This window comes from Dicentrarchus labrax, unplaced genomic scaffold, assembly GCF_905237075.1.
Source record: "Dicentrarchus labrax unplaced genomic scaffold, dlabrax2021, whole genome shotgun sequence".
Taxonomy (NCBI): domain Eukaryota; kingdom Metazoa; phylum Chordata; class Actinopteri; family Moronidae; genus Dicentrarchus; species Dicentrarchus labrax.
The window spans coordinates 27,425,977-27,444,830 of NW_026136706.1; the positions used below are offsets into that span (position 1 = coordinate 27,425,977).

An 18,854-nucleotide genomic window follows, 5' to 3' on the forward strand; every position below is an offset into this window, starting at 1 on the left:
AAAGTGAATTAAATTGTCGATGTCTTCAAATTCAGTTGAATAATCCGCCATCTCTTTAGTGTGTATCCTGTGGAAGCACTAATCTCTGTTGCATTCAGTGCTTCTCTTATGCGCTCAGTGCTTTCTTCTGGCAACGTTTCCACGGAGATGTGAAGTGAATCTCGCGTGAAATGCTGTTGCTGGAAGAAAGCACAGACGAAGAGCTGCGGGAGCTCCGTGAAAGGGCTACGAGAGAGAGAGAGAGCTACCGGTAGTCAATGCCGCAACACAGCCTCGTACTTCGGGAAACTGGTGGTGTACCTGCGGACATTGTGAAGCTATGGCCACCGAAGAGGAGTGCCTGTGTTGCACGGAGTGGGACCTATTGCGTCGGGACACCCAAGAGACGCAGTGTTTTGTACAGTCAGTACAGATTTCCCCTCTCTGATAAACAGAGCTGTACTTTTTTCCATGTCCTGAAAATAAATTGGAGGCAGCGACTCATACCGGAGGGACCAGATGGACAGTTGTCCACTGAGTAAGTACACTAGACAAGTTGTGTTTTACATCGGTGCGATTATTTCTGATATATTGAGCAAATTATGTTTGTTTTAGTTCACATCATCAGCTGTAAGTCTTGATCATTGATCTGCATGAATGACCTAACCCCTGACTGTTTTCCCAAGATAGCGCCCGCTTGTATACACGAACGCTACTGTTGTTCTAAACTATCTTTTTAATAAACTAATAAAAGTACACTTACAAAGTTCTCAATGCTGTGGTTTATACATAGGGGTCCTCATTATGCTACCTTGTAAGTGTGGTGCTATTTTGAGTCTTGTTAGTGGTATAAAAAGCGATTTCTTTTCATGTTACTCTGTGCCCCGTTGACTAGCGAAAGAAAGAAATTACTACTGGAACAAGACATAGATGGACAAGGGCGGAAAACACGGAACTGTTAGAATGCTACTATATGAGCAACCCCAGAGAGAAGGGATACATGCAACGAATGTGGGACCATTGGTTACGTCGAAACCCACAATCAAGGCTAACAACGAAACAGCTGTTAGCCCAGTGTTCTAACATCTGCAATCGAAAACTCCTATCACAACTAGAGATCGATAAGATACAACAATGATGCTATGGCAAGGGGGCGCCAGGACGACAGGTCAGCGGGGGGATGCCACCATCACCCCCACAATCAGAGGTTGGGTACCAAGCCACAACAAATACCAACAGCCTCAGTACAAGAGCTGAGAATGAAGATCATGGCCCAATTAGAAACCTGGAACCCACGACGAATACCGAAGCTGACTTGTAAAGTACCTGCAGAAGATCTGCTAGTGGATGTGAATGCTGCACTAAGAAAAATCCCCATGGGAACCATCACTGAGACCAATAAGCTGATACACAGTACAGCAACAGTAATCCTAGAAATTCTTGGATACAGGATGAGCTGCAGAGGGGCAACACGGTGAATAAACCCAGGAGATACACTAAGCTCTCCATACCTGAAGCACTCGAAACTGCCAAACAGAAACTAACAGCACTGGCCAACCGGTTGAAGAGATACACCAAGGAGGCAGAGGCCAGGAGAATAAACAAGTTGTTCTCCACTGAACCAGCCAAGGTGTACTCTCAGTGGCAGGGAGGAAATAACAACAGGTCAGACCCACCAAGAGCTGAGGTGGAGGAATACTGGAGGGCCATATGGGAAAAAGAGGCATCACACAACCCAGATGCCCAATGGCTAGTGGACCTAAGAGCAGACCACAGCAACCTGCCAGAACAAGAACCAGTAACCATCTCAATGGCAGACATCCAAGAAAGAGTGTCAAAGATGAAGGGCTGGACACCACCAGGCCCCAATATGATCCATGCCTACTGGCTGAAGAAGCTAACAGCACTCCATGAACGCCTAGCAGCACAGATGAACATCCCTTAGCAGCTGGTTCATGTTATTTCCTGGGTGGGCCACCCAGAGTGGCTAACCCAGGGCAGGATGGTCCTAATCCTGAAGGACCCTAAGAAGGGACCCATCCCATCCAGCCACCGGCCAATAACCTGTCTCTCCACAACATGGAAGGCCCTGTCAGGCATCATCGCGGCTAAGACGAGTAAGCACGTAGCTCAATACATGAGCGGGGCTCAGAAGGGAATTGGTAGCAACACCAGAGGAGCCAAGCACCAGATACTGGTCGGATGTCATTCGGATTTGACAAGTGCGGCCGGATAGTCTCAAAGAGAGGCAAGATGATCAGAACTGAAGGGGTTGACCTACCAGAGGGCAACATAGGTGATATCCAAGACAGCTACAAGTACCTTGGTATCCCACAGGCTAATGGAAACCATGAGGAAGCCGCAAGGAAGTCAACCACAACCAAATACCTCCAGAGAGAGTAAGGCAGGTCCTGAAAAGTCAGCTGAATGGCAGGTCATCAGATACCCTGCTGGGATCATAAGCTGGCCAAAGGAGGAGATAGAAGCCACAGATATCAAGACAAGAAAGCTCCTCACAATGCACGGAGGGTTTCACCCCAAATCCAGCACCCTGAGACTGTACGCTAAGCGGAAAGAGGGAGGCCGAGGACTAGTGAGCATCAAAGCCACTATCCAGGATGAAACATCAAAAATCCAAGAGTACATCAGAAAAATGGCCACAAAGGATGAACTGCTAAGTGAATGTCTCAGGCAACAGAAACCCAATAAGAGTGCGGAGGAAGAGGAGCAGACAACCTGGAGGGACAAGCCCCTACATGGCATGTACCACCGCCAAATTGAAGAAGTGGCTGATATCGAGAAGACCTGCCAATGGCTGGAAAAGGCTGGACTCAGAGACAGCATAGAGGCACTGATCATGGCAGCACAAGAACTGGCCCTAGGTACAAGAGCCACAGAGGCCAAGATCTACAAGAGTAGATCTGACCCAAGGTGCAGACTATGCAAAGATGCCCCTGAGACAGTCCAGCACATAGTAGCAGGGTGTAAGATGCTAGCCGGATCAGCATACATGGAAAGACATAACCAAGTGGCTGGAATAGTGTACAGGAACATCTGTACCCAGTATGGAATAGAAGTACCCAAATCCCAATGGGCCGCACCACAGAAGGTGGCTGAGAACAACAGGGCCAAGGTGCTGTGGGACTTCAGCTTCCAGACTGACAAACAGGTCCTGGCCAACCAACCAGACATAGTGGTGGTAGACAAGGAGCAGAAGAAAGCGGTGGTGATAGATGTGGTCATACCAGCAGACGCCAACATCAGAAAGAAGGAACACAAAAAGGTTGAAAAGTACCAAGGGTTGAAAGAACAGCTGGAGCAGATGTGGAAGGTCAAGGCGAGCGTGATCCCCGTGGTAGTAGGAGCGCTCGGGGCAGTGACCCCCAAACTGGGGGAGTGGCTCCAACAGATCCCAGGAACAACCTCAGAAGCCTCAGCCCAGAAGAGCACAGTCCTAGGAACAGCTAAGATACTGCGCAGAACCCTCAAACTCCCAGGCCTCTGGTAGAGGACCCGAGCTTGAGGATGACACAGATACCACCCCAAGAGTTTTTTTTATTTTTTATAATATTATACACATTTGCATTTCTGTGAAGAAAACTAAATGAAAATGTTATTTTCAAAGATAGATAGTTTTTTTTAATTTAACTGTGGTGTGCAACATTTAGGTGAATCTACTGGCAGAAATGGAATATAAAATTGAATATTTCATGGCCCCTGTAGTTTCTCCTTGGAAGGAATGGGAAAGCTAAGCTTTGAAGACCTGAACACAAGCTATATTGACTCTTTGTGAAGGCTCATTGTGCATTAGAAAAATATGCTGTTAAAACAACCAAAGAGCTACTAGAACAATGGCCAAGTTTCAGGAACACTGTATTTGTCAAAAAAGAAGGTGATTAAGTGTGTGTGAATGTTACAAAAAATCATCCAAATCTCTCATTTTACACAAACATCCTGCAGATATTGTGTTCACTGTTTGGGTTCATTGTACAGTTTATCAGTTGTTCTCTACAGTTATTGTTATGCATTGGATATAATGTAAAATATCCATAAAATATGTCACTTAGTCAGTTTACTCAATGAACAAGGGTCCCTTAAGGAAAAAGGTTGGGAATCAGTGCTGTAGAGTTCTGGATTATGTTGTGAAAGGAACAGTTTGGCATTCATGCTGATTTGCTTTCGGGCCGAGAGTTAGATGAGAATATAAATACCCCTTTCATGTCTGTACATTAAATATGAACCTACAGCCAGCAGACGGTTAGCTTAGCTTAGCATTAATACTGGAAACAGGTGGCCTGGCTCTGTCCAAAGGTAAAAAAATAAATAAAATAAAAACAAACAACAATCACCTCTAAAAGTTACTAATTAACACTTTCCTGTGTTCCACCTAGAGTTAAAGGGGTTATGTGCAGGATGCTAACCGTCTGCTGGCTGTAGCTTCATATTTAACGGCAAGATACAAGAGTGGTATCCATCTTCTCAGCTATTTCGCAGCAAGAAAGCAAATTAGCATAAAATTAAATTTCTTTAAAGCGTGGCAAGTTTATTCATATAGCACATTTCATACACTTGAGTTACACAAGGTGCTTTATGTTATGACGTTTAAAAAGACAGTGGGTAGCATGTCCTCAAGCTTTCACCTGAAGTCGGCTCAAACAATGACTCCGTAGAACAGACATCCCCCCCTTAACTGCATTTATTACCTCAGTCTTTAACAAATATCATACATGAAATCCATTCACATCAGCACAAAGTTAGAAAATCTGTGCAGAGAATGTGTCAACAACTGAAAGTTACTGCAAGAATTAATTCACAGAACACATGAGTAATTCACATTCACAGTAACAAAAATGAACATTGTAGTTACTCAGCTTACACTGGTTAGTGTTCTGTATATCATAAATAAAATTTTCTTTTGACACCAATAATTAAAGGCCAACACATCTGTATTAATTTAGTTTCTGTGAATTAATCCATCAGCCAATCAGCTGCTCACATGGCCAGGCAATTATTATGTTTTTGAAAGTTGCAGTGGGCATAGCAAATATCCACATTCCTCAGTATTTAAATCCTCTCAAGGTTACAAACAGAGCGACATTCTAATCCTCTGTGTATCAAACCGCAAGACTAAGATATATCTAACTTCATAAGCTCATCTAGTGTCTATCTAGCCCTTCAAATGTTCTCCAGAAACAGTCAGATTGCATATTAGGATACAGTAGTAGTTGATGTACATTAAAAGTCATCTCATTTCGGTGCAGGACAAAAAATAAATGTATAACTAAAATACACATTTTTTTAAGTTTCAAAATATACTCAAATAACCATTTTAAATAACTCAGGCAAATCAAAATTCTAAAAAAAAACATCTAACTGTCTTAAATAATCAATAACTATTGTAATATGGCTTCAGTTTGTTCCTCACCACTTGATAGTCACACATTTGAAAAGAATTATAGTGTTTGTGCAGTTTTATAATGGTGAGCCACTAAACACCTCCATTCAGGAATCATGTGCTTATCTGAAATATTGGAACAACCACGAAAATCCACCTTCAAGTCATCAACTGTAGTCACCCTGAAACTACACATTTTAAATCATGGTCCTTACAAAGCTGCTTTTGTTATAGTGTACCGCGCTCCTGGACCGTACTCTGATTTTATATCTGAATTTTCAGAGTTTCTATCAAGCTTAGTCCTTAAATCAGATAAAGTAATTATTGTAGGTGATTTTAATATTCATGTGGATGTTGACAATGACAGCCTTAGTAATGCATTTATATCATTAATAGACTCAATTGGCTTCTGTCAGAGTGTAAATAAACCAACTCATTGTTTTAATCACACTCTTGACCTTGTTTTATCCTATGGCATTGATATTGAACATTTAATAGTCTTCCCACATAATCCTTTCCTATCTGACCATTATTTAGTAACTTTTGAATTCATACTATTAGATTATAAGCCATTAGGCAAAACTTCCTACAGCAGATGTCTATCTGACAGTGCTGTAGCTAAATTTAAGGAGGAGATTCCTTCAGTGTTTAATTCAATGCCATGTCTGAATTTAACAGAGTCCTATAACAACTTTAGTCCCTCTGAAATTGATAATCTTGTCGATAGTGCTACAGGCTCACTACGATCAACATTAGACTCTATCGCTCCTATAAAAAGGAAATTATTAAAACATAGGAGACTAGCACCTTGGTATAACCACCAAACCCGCCAGTTAAAGCAAATAGCTAGGAAATCTGAAAGGAAATGGCGCTCTTCCAAATTATCAGAATATCGCTCAAATTGGCAAGATGATCTTAAGATTTATAGAAAGGCCCTCCGTAATGCCAGAGGAGCCTATTACTCAGCACTAATAGAAGAAAATAAGAACAACCCTAGGTTCCTCTTCAGCACTGTAGCCAGGCTGACAGAGAGTCACAGCTCTATTGAGCCACATATCCCCATAAACTTAAGTAGCAATGACTTCATGAGCTTCTTCTATAATAAAATTATTACTATTAGAGAAAAAATTAATCACCAACTGCCATCAACAGTTATCAGTGGCTCTCCAAGTTCAGGGACTTCTGTCAATGTAAACTTAGATGTATATTTAGACTGTTTTTCTGCTATCGATCTTCATCAGTTAACTTCAATCATTTCTTCATCGAAGCCATCAACCTGTCTGTTAGACCCGATCCCAACTAGGCTGCTTAAAGAAGTTGTTCCCTTAATTGGCACTTCTTTACTGGATATGATTAATCTTTCTTTATTATCAGGATATGTACCACAGTCCTTTAAAGTAGCTGTAATTAAACCCCTTCTTAAAAAGTCCACTCTTGACCCAGGGGTTTTAGCCAACTATAGACCGATTTCTAACCTCCCCTTCCTCTCTAAGATTCTGGAGAAAGTAGTCGCCAAAGAGTTGTGTGACTTTCTACATAACAATAGTTTATTTGAGGATTTTCAGTCAGGATTTAGAGTTCATCATAGCACAGAGACAGCTCTGGTTAAAGTTAATAATGACCTTCTGACTGCTTCTGACAATGGACTTGTCTCTGTACTTGTATTATTAGATCTTAGTGCTGCATTTGACACCATTGACCATGATATTCTTTTACAGAGACTTGAGCATCAAATTGGCATTAAAGGAACTGCCCTAACCTGGTTTAAGTCATACTTATCAGATCGTTCTCAGTTTGTACATGTTAACGATGAATCCTCCATAAATACTAAAGTTAGTCATGGAGTTCCACAAGGTTCTGTACTTGGACCAATACTATTTACTTTATATATGCTCCCTTTAGGCAACATTATTAGGAATCACTCCATTAACTTTCACTGTTATGCAGATGATACGCAGTTATATCTATCAATCAAACCCAATGAAATTAATCAATTATCTAAATTACAAACATGTCTTAAGGACATAAAATCCTGGATGACCTGCAATTTTCTGATGTTAAACTCAGAAAAAACCGAAATTCTTGTTCTTGGCCCCAAAAACCTTAGAGACTCATTGTCTAAAGATATAGTCACTCTAGATGGCATTAACTTGGCCTCTAGCACCACTGTCAGGAATCTTGGAGTTATCTTTGATCAGGATTTGTCATTTAACTCCCACATAAAGCAGACCTCTAGGACTGCCTTCTTTCATTTACGTAATATTAGAAAAATTAGACACATACTATCACAGACAGATGCAGAAAAACTAATCCATGCATTTGTTACTTCAAGGCTGGATTACTGCAACTCTTTATTATCAGGTTGCCCCAATAAGTCCATTAAAACGCTCCAATTAATTCAGAACGCTGCAGCACGAGTACTGACAGGAACTAGAAAAAGAGATCACATCTCTCCTGTACTAGCTACTCTGCATTGGCTCCCTATAAAATGTAGAATTGAATTTAAAATCCTCCTCCTCACCTATAAAGCTCTTCATGGTCAGGCCCCTTCATATCTTAAAGAGCTCATAGTACCCTATTACCCCACTAGAACACTACGTTCTCTGAATGCTGGGCTACTTGTGGTTCCTATAGTCTCTAAAAGTAGAACAGGAGCCAGAGCCTTCAGTTACCAAGCTCCTCTCCTGTGGAACCAGCTTCCAGTTGTGGTTCGGGAGGCAGACACCCTCACCACATTCAAGAGTAGGCTTAAGACATTCCTCTTTGATAAAGCTTATAGTTAGGGCTGGATCAGGTGAGTCCTGAACCATCCCTTAGTTATGCTGCTATAGGCCTAGACTATCGGGGGGATTTCCCATGGTGCACTGAGCTACTCTCTTCCTCTCTCTTTCTGCACTCATTCATGTCCCTTTAATGCATGTTACTAACTCCACTTCTTCCCCGGAGTTCTTGTGCTTTCTCGTCTCGCAGGTTCTCATGGATCCTGGTGGAGCCTCCTGCCATGGTCCTGCTTGACTGCCATTGCCAATACTGTTGTTGCTGTGCACCTGTCTGTCTGTCTGTCGCTCTCTCTCTCTCTCTCTCTCTCTCTCTCTCACCCCAACTGGTCGAGACAGACGACCACCCACCTAGAGCCGGAGGATCTGTCCTAGGTTTCTGCCTTTTAACAGGCAGTTTTTCCTTGCCCTTGTCGCCAAGTGCTTGCTCATGGTGGTACTGTTGGGTCTCTGTAATTAATGTTAAAGAGTTCGGTCTAGACCTGCTCTATTTGAAAAGTGTCCTGAGATAACTTCTGTTATGAATTGGCGCTATACAAATAAAATTGAATTGAATTGAATTGAATTGTTTGCATCACTGAAAACCATGTTTTTAGTGCATCAGTGATAAAACGGCAGCTTCAGCATTACCATTTGGCAGCCATATTGAAGGTCTTCAGAACTTCTGATTGAATTCTTTAAAGCAGTAAAGAACACAGCGTTCTCAGAATAATTTGGTGGGCATGGATAATTTCTGTCTGACCAACATCTAAAGGACCCATTTCAATATTTTATTTAGATTGTTTGTTGGCCAACCACAGTATTTGTTAAGTTAACCGTCTAACAAACGTTAGTTCATTCTGGTCCAATTCTGTAACACTGCCAGGCAGCTGGACTCGCAAAATCACAATCACGTAAGAATCCATCTTGCCAGTCTTTAAGCTATGTGTTTGTGTCCAACCACAGTGGATCAGACCAATCTGGGTCTGGGTCTGTGGGAAGTAATTTTGGCTTGATAACAACAATGAGGGCTGCTAAAGAGGTTAGCGTAGATGTTGTTAGCATCAATTTGATCAGAACTGGAGAGCATTTCTTCATTGAAAGAAGAGCAAAGATTAGTACTGAAGGTTTTTCCCAATGTGTGTGAATGGGCGAATGTGCGTGAATGGGCGAATGTGCCATGTCATCGGAAGACTAGAAAGGCGCTATACAAGTACAGTCCATTTACCATCTGATTGGTTGAAGTTTGCCCGTGATAGACAGTGATAGATGGGTTCATCAAATCACCTGCCCTTTTCCAAAGAGACGACTTCCCAAACGTTTGTGTAAAAAACCAGCAGCGTGTGGCATCTCCCACACCTGTGGCGTTCAGATCAAGAGCGTGTCAGCTGCTGCAGAGCTGCTGCTGCTACCAGCCCTATCTTTCCCTATACACTTTTGCCCTGAATAATGTGCACGAACAATCTAAATGTTCCTATCATTTAATTTACAATGCGATATAGTTTAAACGTAAATCTGAAGAGTGGTAATCAGAAAGCTTGTGTGGTTGGTTTGTTTACCTGAGAGAACGCGAGCGAGACAGAAAGAGAGAGAGAGAGACAGCGAGAGCGAGAGAGAGAGAGAGAGCAGAGGAAAGATACCGCCCTTCAACCCGCTCACTTCTGGAGATCCTTTCAAAAGTGAAGTCATGTTAAATAAAAGATTACAACAGTGCTTTTACTTTGAAAAGGTTTGAAAAGTTTAAACTGTAGTGAAATATGTGGATATGACTACCAACAGATCCTTTCACTGTCCTCTTTTGCTGGAAGATGCCTTTGTCTCGCGGTGAGAATGGACAAGACCTCGACTCTCGAGTGAAGCATCGCTGCAGATGCAGCCGCAAGGGACCAGTCACACAGAAAAATAATGTGGAGGGTGTATCTTCAGCAATTTATGTGGCTTAGTATCAGGGCTGTTGACTGGAGTCACATGAATTGAACTTGAATCAGAATGGAGTCCCAAATTTGATGACTTCAGACTCCACTTGACAAAATTAAAACAGGCCTGCAAATCCACTTGGATTTCAAAACCAATGACTCTTGACATCAGTTGGACTTGTGACTCAAAAATACTTAATACCTTCCCCCAGGTCCCAATAAATAAAAAGTATGTTATTTAATAAGTGTGCCGCCGATCAATTAATTTCCTGAATCAACAACGTTAACGCTATTTATTCCGATCCAGCAGCATCGAGTCAAGTTGCAGTAGCCATGAAGAACTGATGTTATGTTGCTGAGCACCAGTTGACATATATGATACCAAAATTTCACACATATATGATACCAAAATTTCACAAATTTCAGACTTGAGTGTACTGACTTCAGACTTTCTTGTGACTTGTGACTACTGTGATTTTTTTTATATCATGCGCATGTAAACACAGCCAGTCATCATAATCTACACTGGCAACAATTTAAAACCATTTATTTTTGTTTAAAGAATTACTAAATGGATTGACACCCAGTTGTTATAATTTCTTAAAGACTGCCTATAGCCAGTTATAGTTACTAGTTCATTAGACTTCCATGATGGTGCCAAATGGCTGTTGGTACATTTCAGCAAACTGTATACTGTGCACAGTATTAATATAGAAATACATAAAAAATCGGAACACAAACACTGAATTTGTTTTTTCAAGGAGACATCAATACTGGCACAATTTTTCATTTTCTTCTTCCAACATGGTGTTAATATGCCTCATGTTTTTGTTTTTTCATAGTTTTTAACAGATGAACAAAACAAGAATTTGATCCTAGTGTTATGAGTCCTCTCATTCCTGCACAGATCAAATTATCCCTGCTGTACAGCATGTTCATAAGACATGAGTGACTTTAAGTAACCTGCTGTTCCACATGTCCTGCTTTCAGTCTCTGTTTATTGCAAAGACACAAACACGTCTGTGAGTTGTTTTTCCTAAAAGGGCAAGAAGAAGAAAAAAACAAGGAGCAGAAGTTGAGGAGAGGTGCATTCATACCACATGGGATGAACTGATGATTTTGTGTTCTGGTGATTAGATTATATCAATTTTATTAATCCCAGACGGGACAATTGAAGTGTCATGAAAGTAGTTTTTGAATTTTCACTGGTTTAGTGTATAACATAAAGAGTAAGTACACCCTTATATTTTGCTCGGCCTCTTTTAGTCAGAGCTGACCTGCAATGAGCAACTACTGTCAGGCTTTCATGTCCCAAACACAGGGAGTGTGATGGAGCTTTAACAGCCGCTAGAGGAGCATTTATGTCTCCTTGAGAGAATTTCTATGTGGGTCTTGTAGCTTGGCTAGGGCGTTTCCTACCAGTGTTTGGGAAGTCTAGCTCTGAAACATACATATATAAAAATGGATAAAATGACAGTTCTCCTAAAGTGAGGCCAAAACATCTCTTTCGCCCTCTGGTACCTGACTGCAGTATATAAAGCCTGCTGCCCCCATGTTAGCAGAAGGGACAAACACAAAACAAAATCAAAGTACAAGTCAAATAAATTTGACCAAAGAGGGTTTCTGTCATTTTAGGTAAAACTTATCAGGCTGATCCATGTTCAAGTGTTCATTTTTCTATTATTTGAAGCTAAAAAGGGGGTTTCCTGTCATGATTGATTGTCATGACAACTGAGTCATGCTCACGATTAAGTCTGCCAAGGATATGGGCGGGACTTCCATACTGCGGCAGTGACCCCGACCGCTACATCGCAGACTCTGGCTCAGAGTGGTGAAAGATGGCAGCAGCTGTATCCAGGATATTTTGGCTTCATTTTTGTACAGTGGGAGGAAGTGGGGACACAACGTCCATCTTTTATATGTCATTATGGACCTGATCATAATCTTGCAAAAATCATTGGCTATGCCTCCACAAATCCTTTTTTTATACTGAGCATATAATCTTTTTATACTAAAGACATGTCTTACTGGGCCCATGTGTTTATCCACTGGGAACTCTTAACAAAATGAGAAGTACTGTTGTATTATATCTGAGAAAAGTAACATTTTTGGATGTAGTTACTCTTTAATGAATCACTATACTATATTTGTTGATGTGCAGTAAAGTTTATGAGCTCACAAAAATGTTGACACTAACGAACATCAACAGTAGTTTATTTTTGCATGTGGTTTTTTCCCCATGTGACATAAACGCAGCAAAAATAAAGAGGACTAGACTGGGCAGAAGTAGGACGGAGCTGGCAGGTGACGGACAGGAACGGTTACGTTAGCTCACTCCAACTATAGGCCAAGAATAGCAGAACTAGGCAGAGGACGTGAAGCAGGCTTGAGCCAATAAGGTCCCAGATTTGCCATGCAGCAGGCGGAGTTTGAGTGGTAACAGAAACCAATGAGGGAGTCTTTGACCCCCCAGAGGAGGTGGGGTTTGGAGTCGCGATTGCCTTTTCCTGTTTCCTGTCCAGAGAGGTTGTATCCAAGGCAACCAGCGCCTCAACTGTGGCGCGAACCGGCTGCAGGCGGCACTGGATGATGTCATAAGGTGAACAGAGGGAAGACTGGCGCCCCCGTTAGAAAGACGGAAAAAAGGGAAGGGTGGGAGGGTCAAACAAAGGGCAGGAGGTGGGAATAAAATAACAAAGGAAGGAAGAAAGGAAAGAAAGAAGGAAGAAGGATGAAAGTGGCATAGAGAAAATAACCAGGGAATAAGGAAGAGGTGGAAACAAGGGAAGTAAGGAGGAAGTATGAAATAAGGGATGTGGGAAATGAGGGGAGGATAAGGGAAAAATTAGGAAATGAAGATGGAATAAAGATGGGAGGAGGAAGGAAGAAAAGTTGTATGTAAAGTGCAAAAACGTTAAACCAAGAGAGGAAAAAAGAGGACATGATATGTGATGAAGAGGATGATGACAAGAGAAATTAATGAAAAACCAAAACCAAAGTTCAGAGGCAGTTTGAAATCACCGAGAAGAAAATGAAAACGTAAATATGAAATGTGAAAGAATATACAAAACAGGAAACGTTGATGAAGTTGAGAGGAGGAGAGAGAAGAGGAAAAAGAGGATGGTGCGATCCAGCCAGAAAGTAAAAAGAGAAAGAAAAGGCAGGGGGTTAACCAATGGACACAAGGTCAAAGGTCACAGACAAGAGTGTGAGCTGGTGAGGGTGAGGAGGGATGGGGGCGGGCAGGCAGGCATTACCATGGCAACGAGCAGGGATGCTTACTGAGAGGATGAGGAAAGTTTCTGAAAGGGGAGCTCTCTTCTCTCCCAGTAAGCAGACCGTAATGAGGAGTGAAGTGGCTGATGGGAGAGCCAGCGCATTTAGCCAACAACGCAGCAGGCCAGCACAGAAGCTAGTAGCTCTTTAGCTAGGTGAAGCTTTTAGCACGTTAGCTTGCAGAAGCATAGTCAGCATTCAGGCTACAGGTAGCCTGCTAGCTAGCAACATCCACACAGTGGCTGTAAACAGTCAGCAAGCAACAGCAGAGACGGAGGTCAAAGGTCAACCAGTCAGTACAGGTAAACGGCTCAGAATTAGAATGAATAATAGTTTCTCTCTTTCAGGACCTTACTTTTTTTTTGTATGAACAAAATGATGTTATCATTGTAGACCCAGCAACCAGCTGTCAGTGTGATTAAACAGTCCCTTTTTAACCAGTTAAACTACCTGTGTCTCTTAGTGCCATCTGTGTGTTTCTCTCCCTATTCATCTGGTTTCAACAGGAAATACTGCACTGTTATGAAATAAGAAGCTCTCGGAATGTTCTTTTAATTGTGACCTAAAAACGTAATAACCACAAAGTGTATGTCTCCTACCACTGATGCCCCTGTATCTATACTGTAAGTGTTAAAAACACTTTTTCTGTTGATTCCTATTGTCATTTTACAGGAATAGTTAGAAATTTCGGGAAATGTGCAGTTTCTCTCTCTCACACACACACACACATGCACACGCACACGTACCCAGAACAGCTCTGTTTCAGACTGAAGCTGCTTTGTTCTTCTGTCATGATGGAGGAAGCTGAAGCCACAGGCAGCGATGACAGCGGTGATGATTCAATATTAAATGTTGACATTAACAACCCCCATTAAAAGGCATGAGAACAAACAGGAGGGAAGTCGGAACATTAAACCAGTCCTGGGAAAATGCTGAGGGGTTCTCAAGTTTGAATTTCAGAGACAGAAACATAATTTGGGTCAGTTCTGATCTCAGGAGGATCAGCTGACAAAAAGGTTTAGATCTGCTGCTGTTAAAAACATATCATCAGCCTTCCTCCCAGATCTGGTTTACATTGGTGTCCTGCAAAAAGCCTCAACTGCAGTTTGTACCTCACTTACCCACATAAATTAGAAGATAATGCAGCTGTTAATGTTGATGTTAATTGTCATTCATGTGAACAAATTGATTCCTCAGAACCAGCAAATATAATGTTCAAGAGACTGAAGAGTTATTTTGCAGGACACCTTCACGGTTCCTTTTACATTATCTGTATATCTGTATATGAACTGGGGGTGTTTTCAGGTTGGGTATCCCTGGACTGACTAACAGAATGTCTTTCAGCTGCAGAGGGGTTGTGTAGTTTGTTTAGTCACTCTGGTTATGCCATAGAACCACAGCTTTCCATAGATTAATAAACAACAAACCAGTATAACAACTGATTGATGCTTTGGAAATGTAATCAGGAAGTATAACGTTGGATTCAGTGAGTTAGTTGTGGGCAACAACTTGAACCCATTTTTTTAGCCACGATTTTTTACCAACTAGCACCATTAAAAGTCTTCTGAATTAGTTGTTAGAAGCTCCTCTTTGCAGTGTACCCATGGTTCACTGGACTATCAACTATCACTGGATTACTGTAATACTGAAGGAATATAATTTTTATGATTGTTAGGACGAGTACCTTCTTCCCTAGAATAGGGACTAGGAATGGCACGACAAACATATTTCATGTCACAATGAACATGGCCAAAACGATTGCAATTCACAATATTATCGCGATAATTATCAAAAATACACTTTACCTTATGTTTTGTTAAGAAAAATACTTTGGTGGTTACACCACAGATAGGACACCTCAGATAGGCACCTTATCTCCTTGTCATTCTTTAGTTTGCAATCTGGAGTATTTCTACACATTTGGTTTAACTTTGTTGTGGGGATACAATGGGGAAGCCTTCAGCCATGGTGACAGGGTTAGGTTTTTGGAATGATGTAGGCTCCCCCTTGTGATAATTCACAAATAAATCAGGAAATCAATATTGGACTGTAAATTAGCGAGCTAGACAGCTTCTTTCAAGTTACTTCTGAGAATATTGATGATTATCTCGATAACACGAAATAGTCTCAAAATACTTATCGTATATCGTCCCATCCCTTACACACACTCATGGAGGTATATTTTCGGTAGACATCTGAGATGATGAAATCCTTGGGAATAGTCAGTCACACTGAATCTAAACGAGATTGGTATCAGATCAATGGGATCAGATTTGACTAGTTTATGTTAGCACTGAGAAGTCGTGTGCCAAGGGTTTTAAAGTACCATAACTGTCATGAGCTGCGTGTCTTCAGCAATAGCTGATTTAACAAGAACAACTCTTTAGGATGGAAAGCTCAAACTTGTGCTGTGACAGTGTGGTCTACACCATTTACATCAATTCCAATAAACATGTTCTAATTGACATTTAGCATAGAAGATCTTTCAGTTTGCCAAAAGTTTTCAACAGAAGTCTTCAGTGTATCATATCATATCAGAATATTTACTGGTGGTGGGTTTTGGAGCAGAAACTTGAATACGACCCCCAGTTCATAGAGGCGCAACTGCTGTCAGAGCATTAACAGGGTGGGGGTTATTGTATAGTGGCCTTTTCTTACCTCCGGTACACCAATTTTTCTGCAGGCATCCAGGAAGTTCTCCACATTTCTCCGACACTTGGCCATGCTGAGTTTGGGCTGGAAGCACAGAGTCACACAAATACTGATTCATACAGAGTGTTCTCTTCCTAAACTAAACTTATCAGAATTTATTTTTACATTTTCCTGATCGGCAGTTTTAGGAGCAACTTGTTTAAAGATAGCAGAGAAAGAGATAAAGATAAAGAAATCCTATATAAAAAGCTCTGGAGTGTTAGACTTTATGCACTTAGTCTTAATCTCAGGGAAAGGTCAGAGGTCAGGCTGACAGTCTGAGACGTACCACTGCAGGCGAGGGAACGTGGATGCTGGCGACAGAGCGCGGGCGAATGTGATTGGCCAGATGGCAGAGCACAACGCCGTCCATCAGAGATGACCCAAGGTCCTCAGGAAGGACAACCTTCAGTCTGCTCTCGATGCTCTGAGGAGTAAACAACAATATAAACAGGTAGCACAATGGCAGTCCATAAAATCTACAACAATAGTTTGCAATACTGTATTGTGTACTCGAATACCTCTCAATGCACAGTTTTATTCCAGTTATTGTATAATACAGTAATGTTTTTAACAGTTTTGCACAAACAGGAAATGACGCAAGAGTTGCACTGCCACATAGACAAAGATATTGCCCGTTGATGTAAAACGCATCAATACTGGACCTCCAGCACGGTAAAGTCCCCACAGCCTCCAGATTGAAATATTGTGTAATATAATAAATATGTGTTTCTTTTTTTGTGTGATCATCTGTTGGTTTCGGCTGTCTTGATGTCACATCGTCATATTTCAGAAAGAAGCGTGGTGAATACGTTGTTGTCATAACCAATTTAACTGGTGGACAGAACTCCGAAATGACAGAATTTTCCTGTAATCATACACTCTAATGATTGATAATAATGATGAGGGAAGAGTGTCTCACATCTCGCAGCTGCTCCATAAGCTCCAGTTCCTCTCGCAGCTGCTCCATCTTTCTCCTCATGGTGAACTGAGGATCAACAGACTCCAGACTCTTGTGGCTCCGCAGGAACACTGCAACAAACACAACAACAACAACAACAACAACAACAACAAGACAGTGTTAGACTGAGACGGCAACAGCACATTAACCTAAGAAGAACCACAACAGCTCTAAAACACCTCTCCCTCTCGGGCCATAACTACTCCCTGACTGCTGAGGAGGAAAAAGTGTCAAGACCAGGAGAGTTAGACAAGCTGATACTGGAGCTGAGAGATCATGACTGCTTCTAGACCTTCCTGATGTCAGGAGCTCAGTCTGATTCTTCACTAGAAATACTACAGGTGATCCTGACACACACGCCTTTCTACAATATTTACACTGAATGGGGGACAGTATCATCAGCTGACTCCACTGTTCAGCAGCCCTCCTAAAACTTCAGAGTGCTTTATTTAAGTGTTTTTCAGTTCAGCGGTGTAAGGTAGATATGACGGACGCACGCACGCACGCACGCATGTGACGCTAAGATGTTCATCACAGCTTTTAGCTTCAGTGTGGTCGGTTCGCCGGAATCAGCAGCTGGATGCAGAACATAAGAATAACAGAAAGTGGACATCCATATAGAAACTGACTTCCTGTACATCCACATATGTACTCAGATATTCAGTGACACAGAAAAAGCCTTTCTACCATAAAAGATGCAGAAAGCTTACATAATCGCAACATTCCCATGCATTCATGCAGTCAGAGCTTGGTGCACTTTTAGATCTGGCTTTGTCACATGAGCGATCATGTGGAGAGAGTTCACCACTCCGGTGTAATGGCCTGCAGAGCAAACTGACTGACTGTACATTCAAATCCATTTCAGTGATTACGTCTGTCTGATTACGTCTGTCATTCATCTGTCTGATGAACCACACTGAAGCTAAAAGCTGTGATGAACATCTTAGCGTCACATGCGTGCGTGCGTGCGTGCGAGATTACTTCACCTAGGGGAGGAAGAGGTATCCATACACATTACTTAAGTACAGGTACCAATACTACAGAGTAAAAGTCCTATAGAAGTACTTAAAGTACATCCCATTCAACACTTAAAGCATGATCAGTAAAATGTATTTACAGTATATGAAAGTATTGACTTTTTTTTTTTACTAATTTTGCTAAAAGTAGCATATTTCCCTCAAACAGGTGAGTACAAAGTAGCATAAAATGGAAATATTCAAGTAAAGCACCTCTGTCTACTCAAGTACAGAACTAAAAGAAAATGCGCTTCATTATTTTCTGCCAATGGTTTCAGCTTTCTGCAACACAAATCTGTTTCAACAGTTATTTTGGCAAGACATGTTGAGTCTTTGAATTTTTTTTTACAGTGTGCCCTCCTTCAAAAACTACAATCTACTGTTAGTGCCTTTAAGCAAGGCACAATACATGCAGCAGAACGACACAGAGAAACAGTCAAGGGTTCATGAAACTTTCTCTGGGAAGGCAAGACTAAAACAGAGACAGACAGTTTGCCGCTCTTGTTTTATTCTTTCAATAAAACCTGCTTCAAGGAAAAGTTTGGCATTTTGGGATATCTGCTAGATAAGAGGATCGATACTGCTCTTGATCTTCTCATCTGACGCTGGGTAAGAAAATCAAGATTATTAATGTATTTCCCTAAATATGTTTAATTTAAAATAACATCAAATTATTTTTTTTCCACAGCTTATAAGAACCAGAGGAACAGCTCAATGGCAACAGAAATGAATAAGTGGAATCAGGTAAAAGTAAAATAACAGGATCAGGGAGAAGAGCAGTGAAGAAGTGTGTGGGAGGAACACACTTGGCCTCTTCACACACACTGAACCAAAACACATACCCATACACATGAAGTCTACATA

General features: G+C 41.4%; 1 protein-coding gene across 7 annotated transcripts in view; it reads right to left on the reverse strand.

Moving 5' to 3' along the window:
- Window positions 1–18,854, reverse strand: part of lrch1 (leucine-rich repeats and calponin homology (CH) domain containing 1) — a 137,368-nt gene that overhangs the window by 4,841 nt on the left and 113,673 nt on the right. For 4 of the 7 annotated variants that reach the window (XM_051403235.1, XM_051403232.1, XM_051403233.1 and 1 more), the window contains 4 exons: window positions 16,936–17,045; window positions 16,303–16,440; window positions 15,981–16,058; window positions 656–12,661 (listed from right to left, as the gene is read on the reverse strand). In XM_051403235.1, the coding sequence (XP_051259195.1) occupies window positions 12,368–12,661; window positions 15,981–16,058; window positions 16,303–16,440; window positions 16,936–17,045 (620 nt within the window). In that variant the 3' untranslated portion in view covers window positions 656–12,367. The other 3 variants (XM_051403238.1, XM_051403234.1, XM_051403237.1) reach the window with 2 other exon arrangements.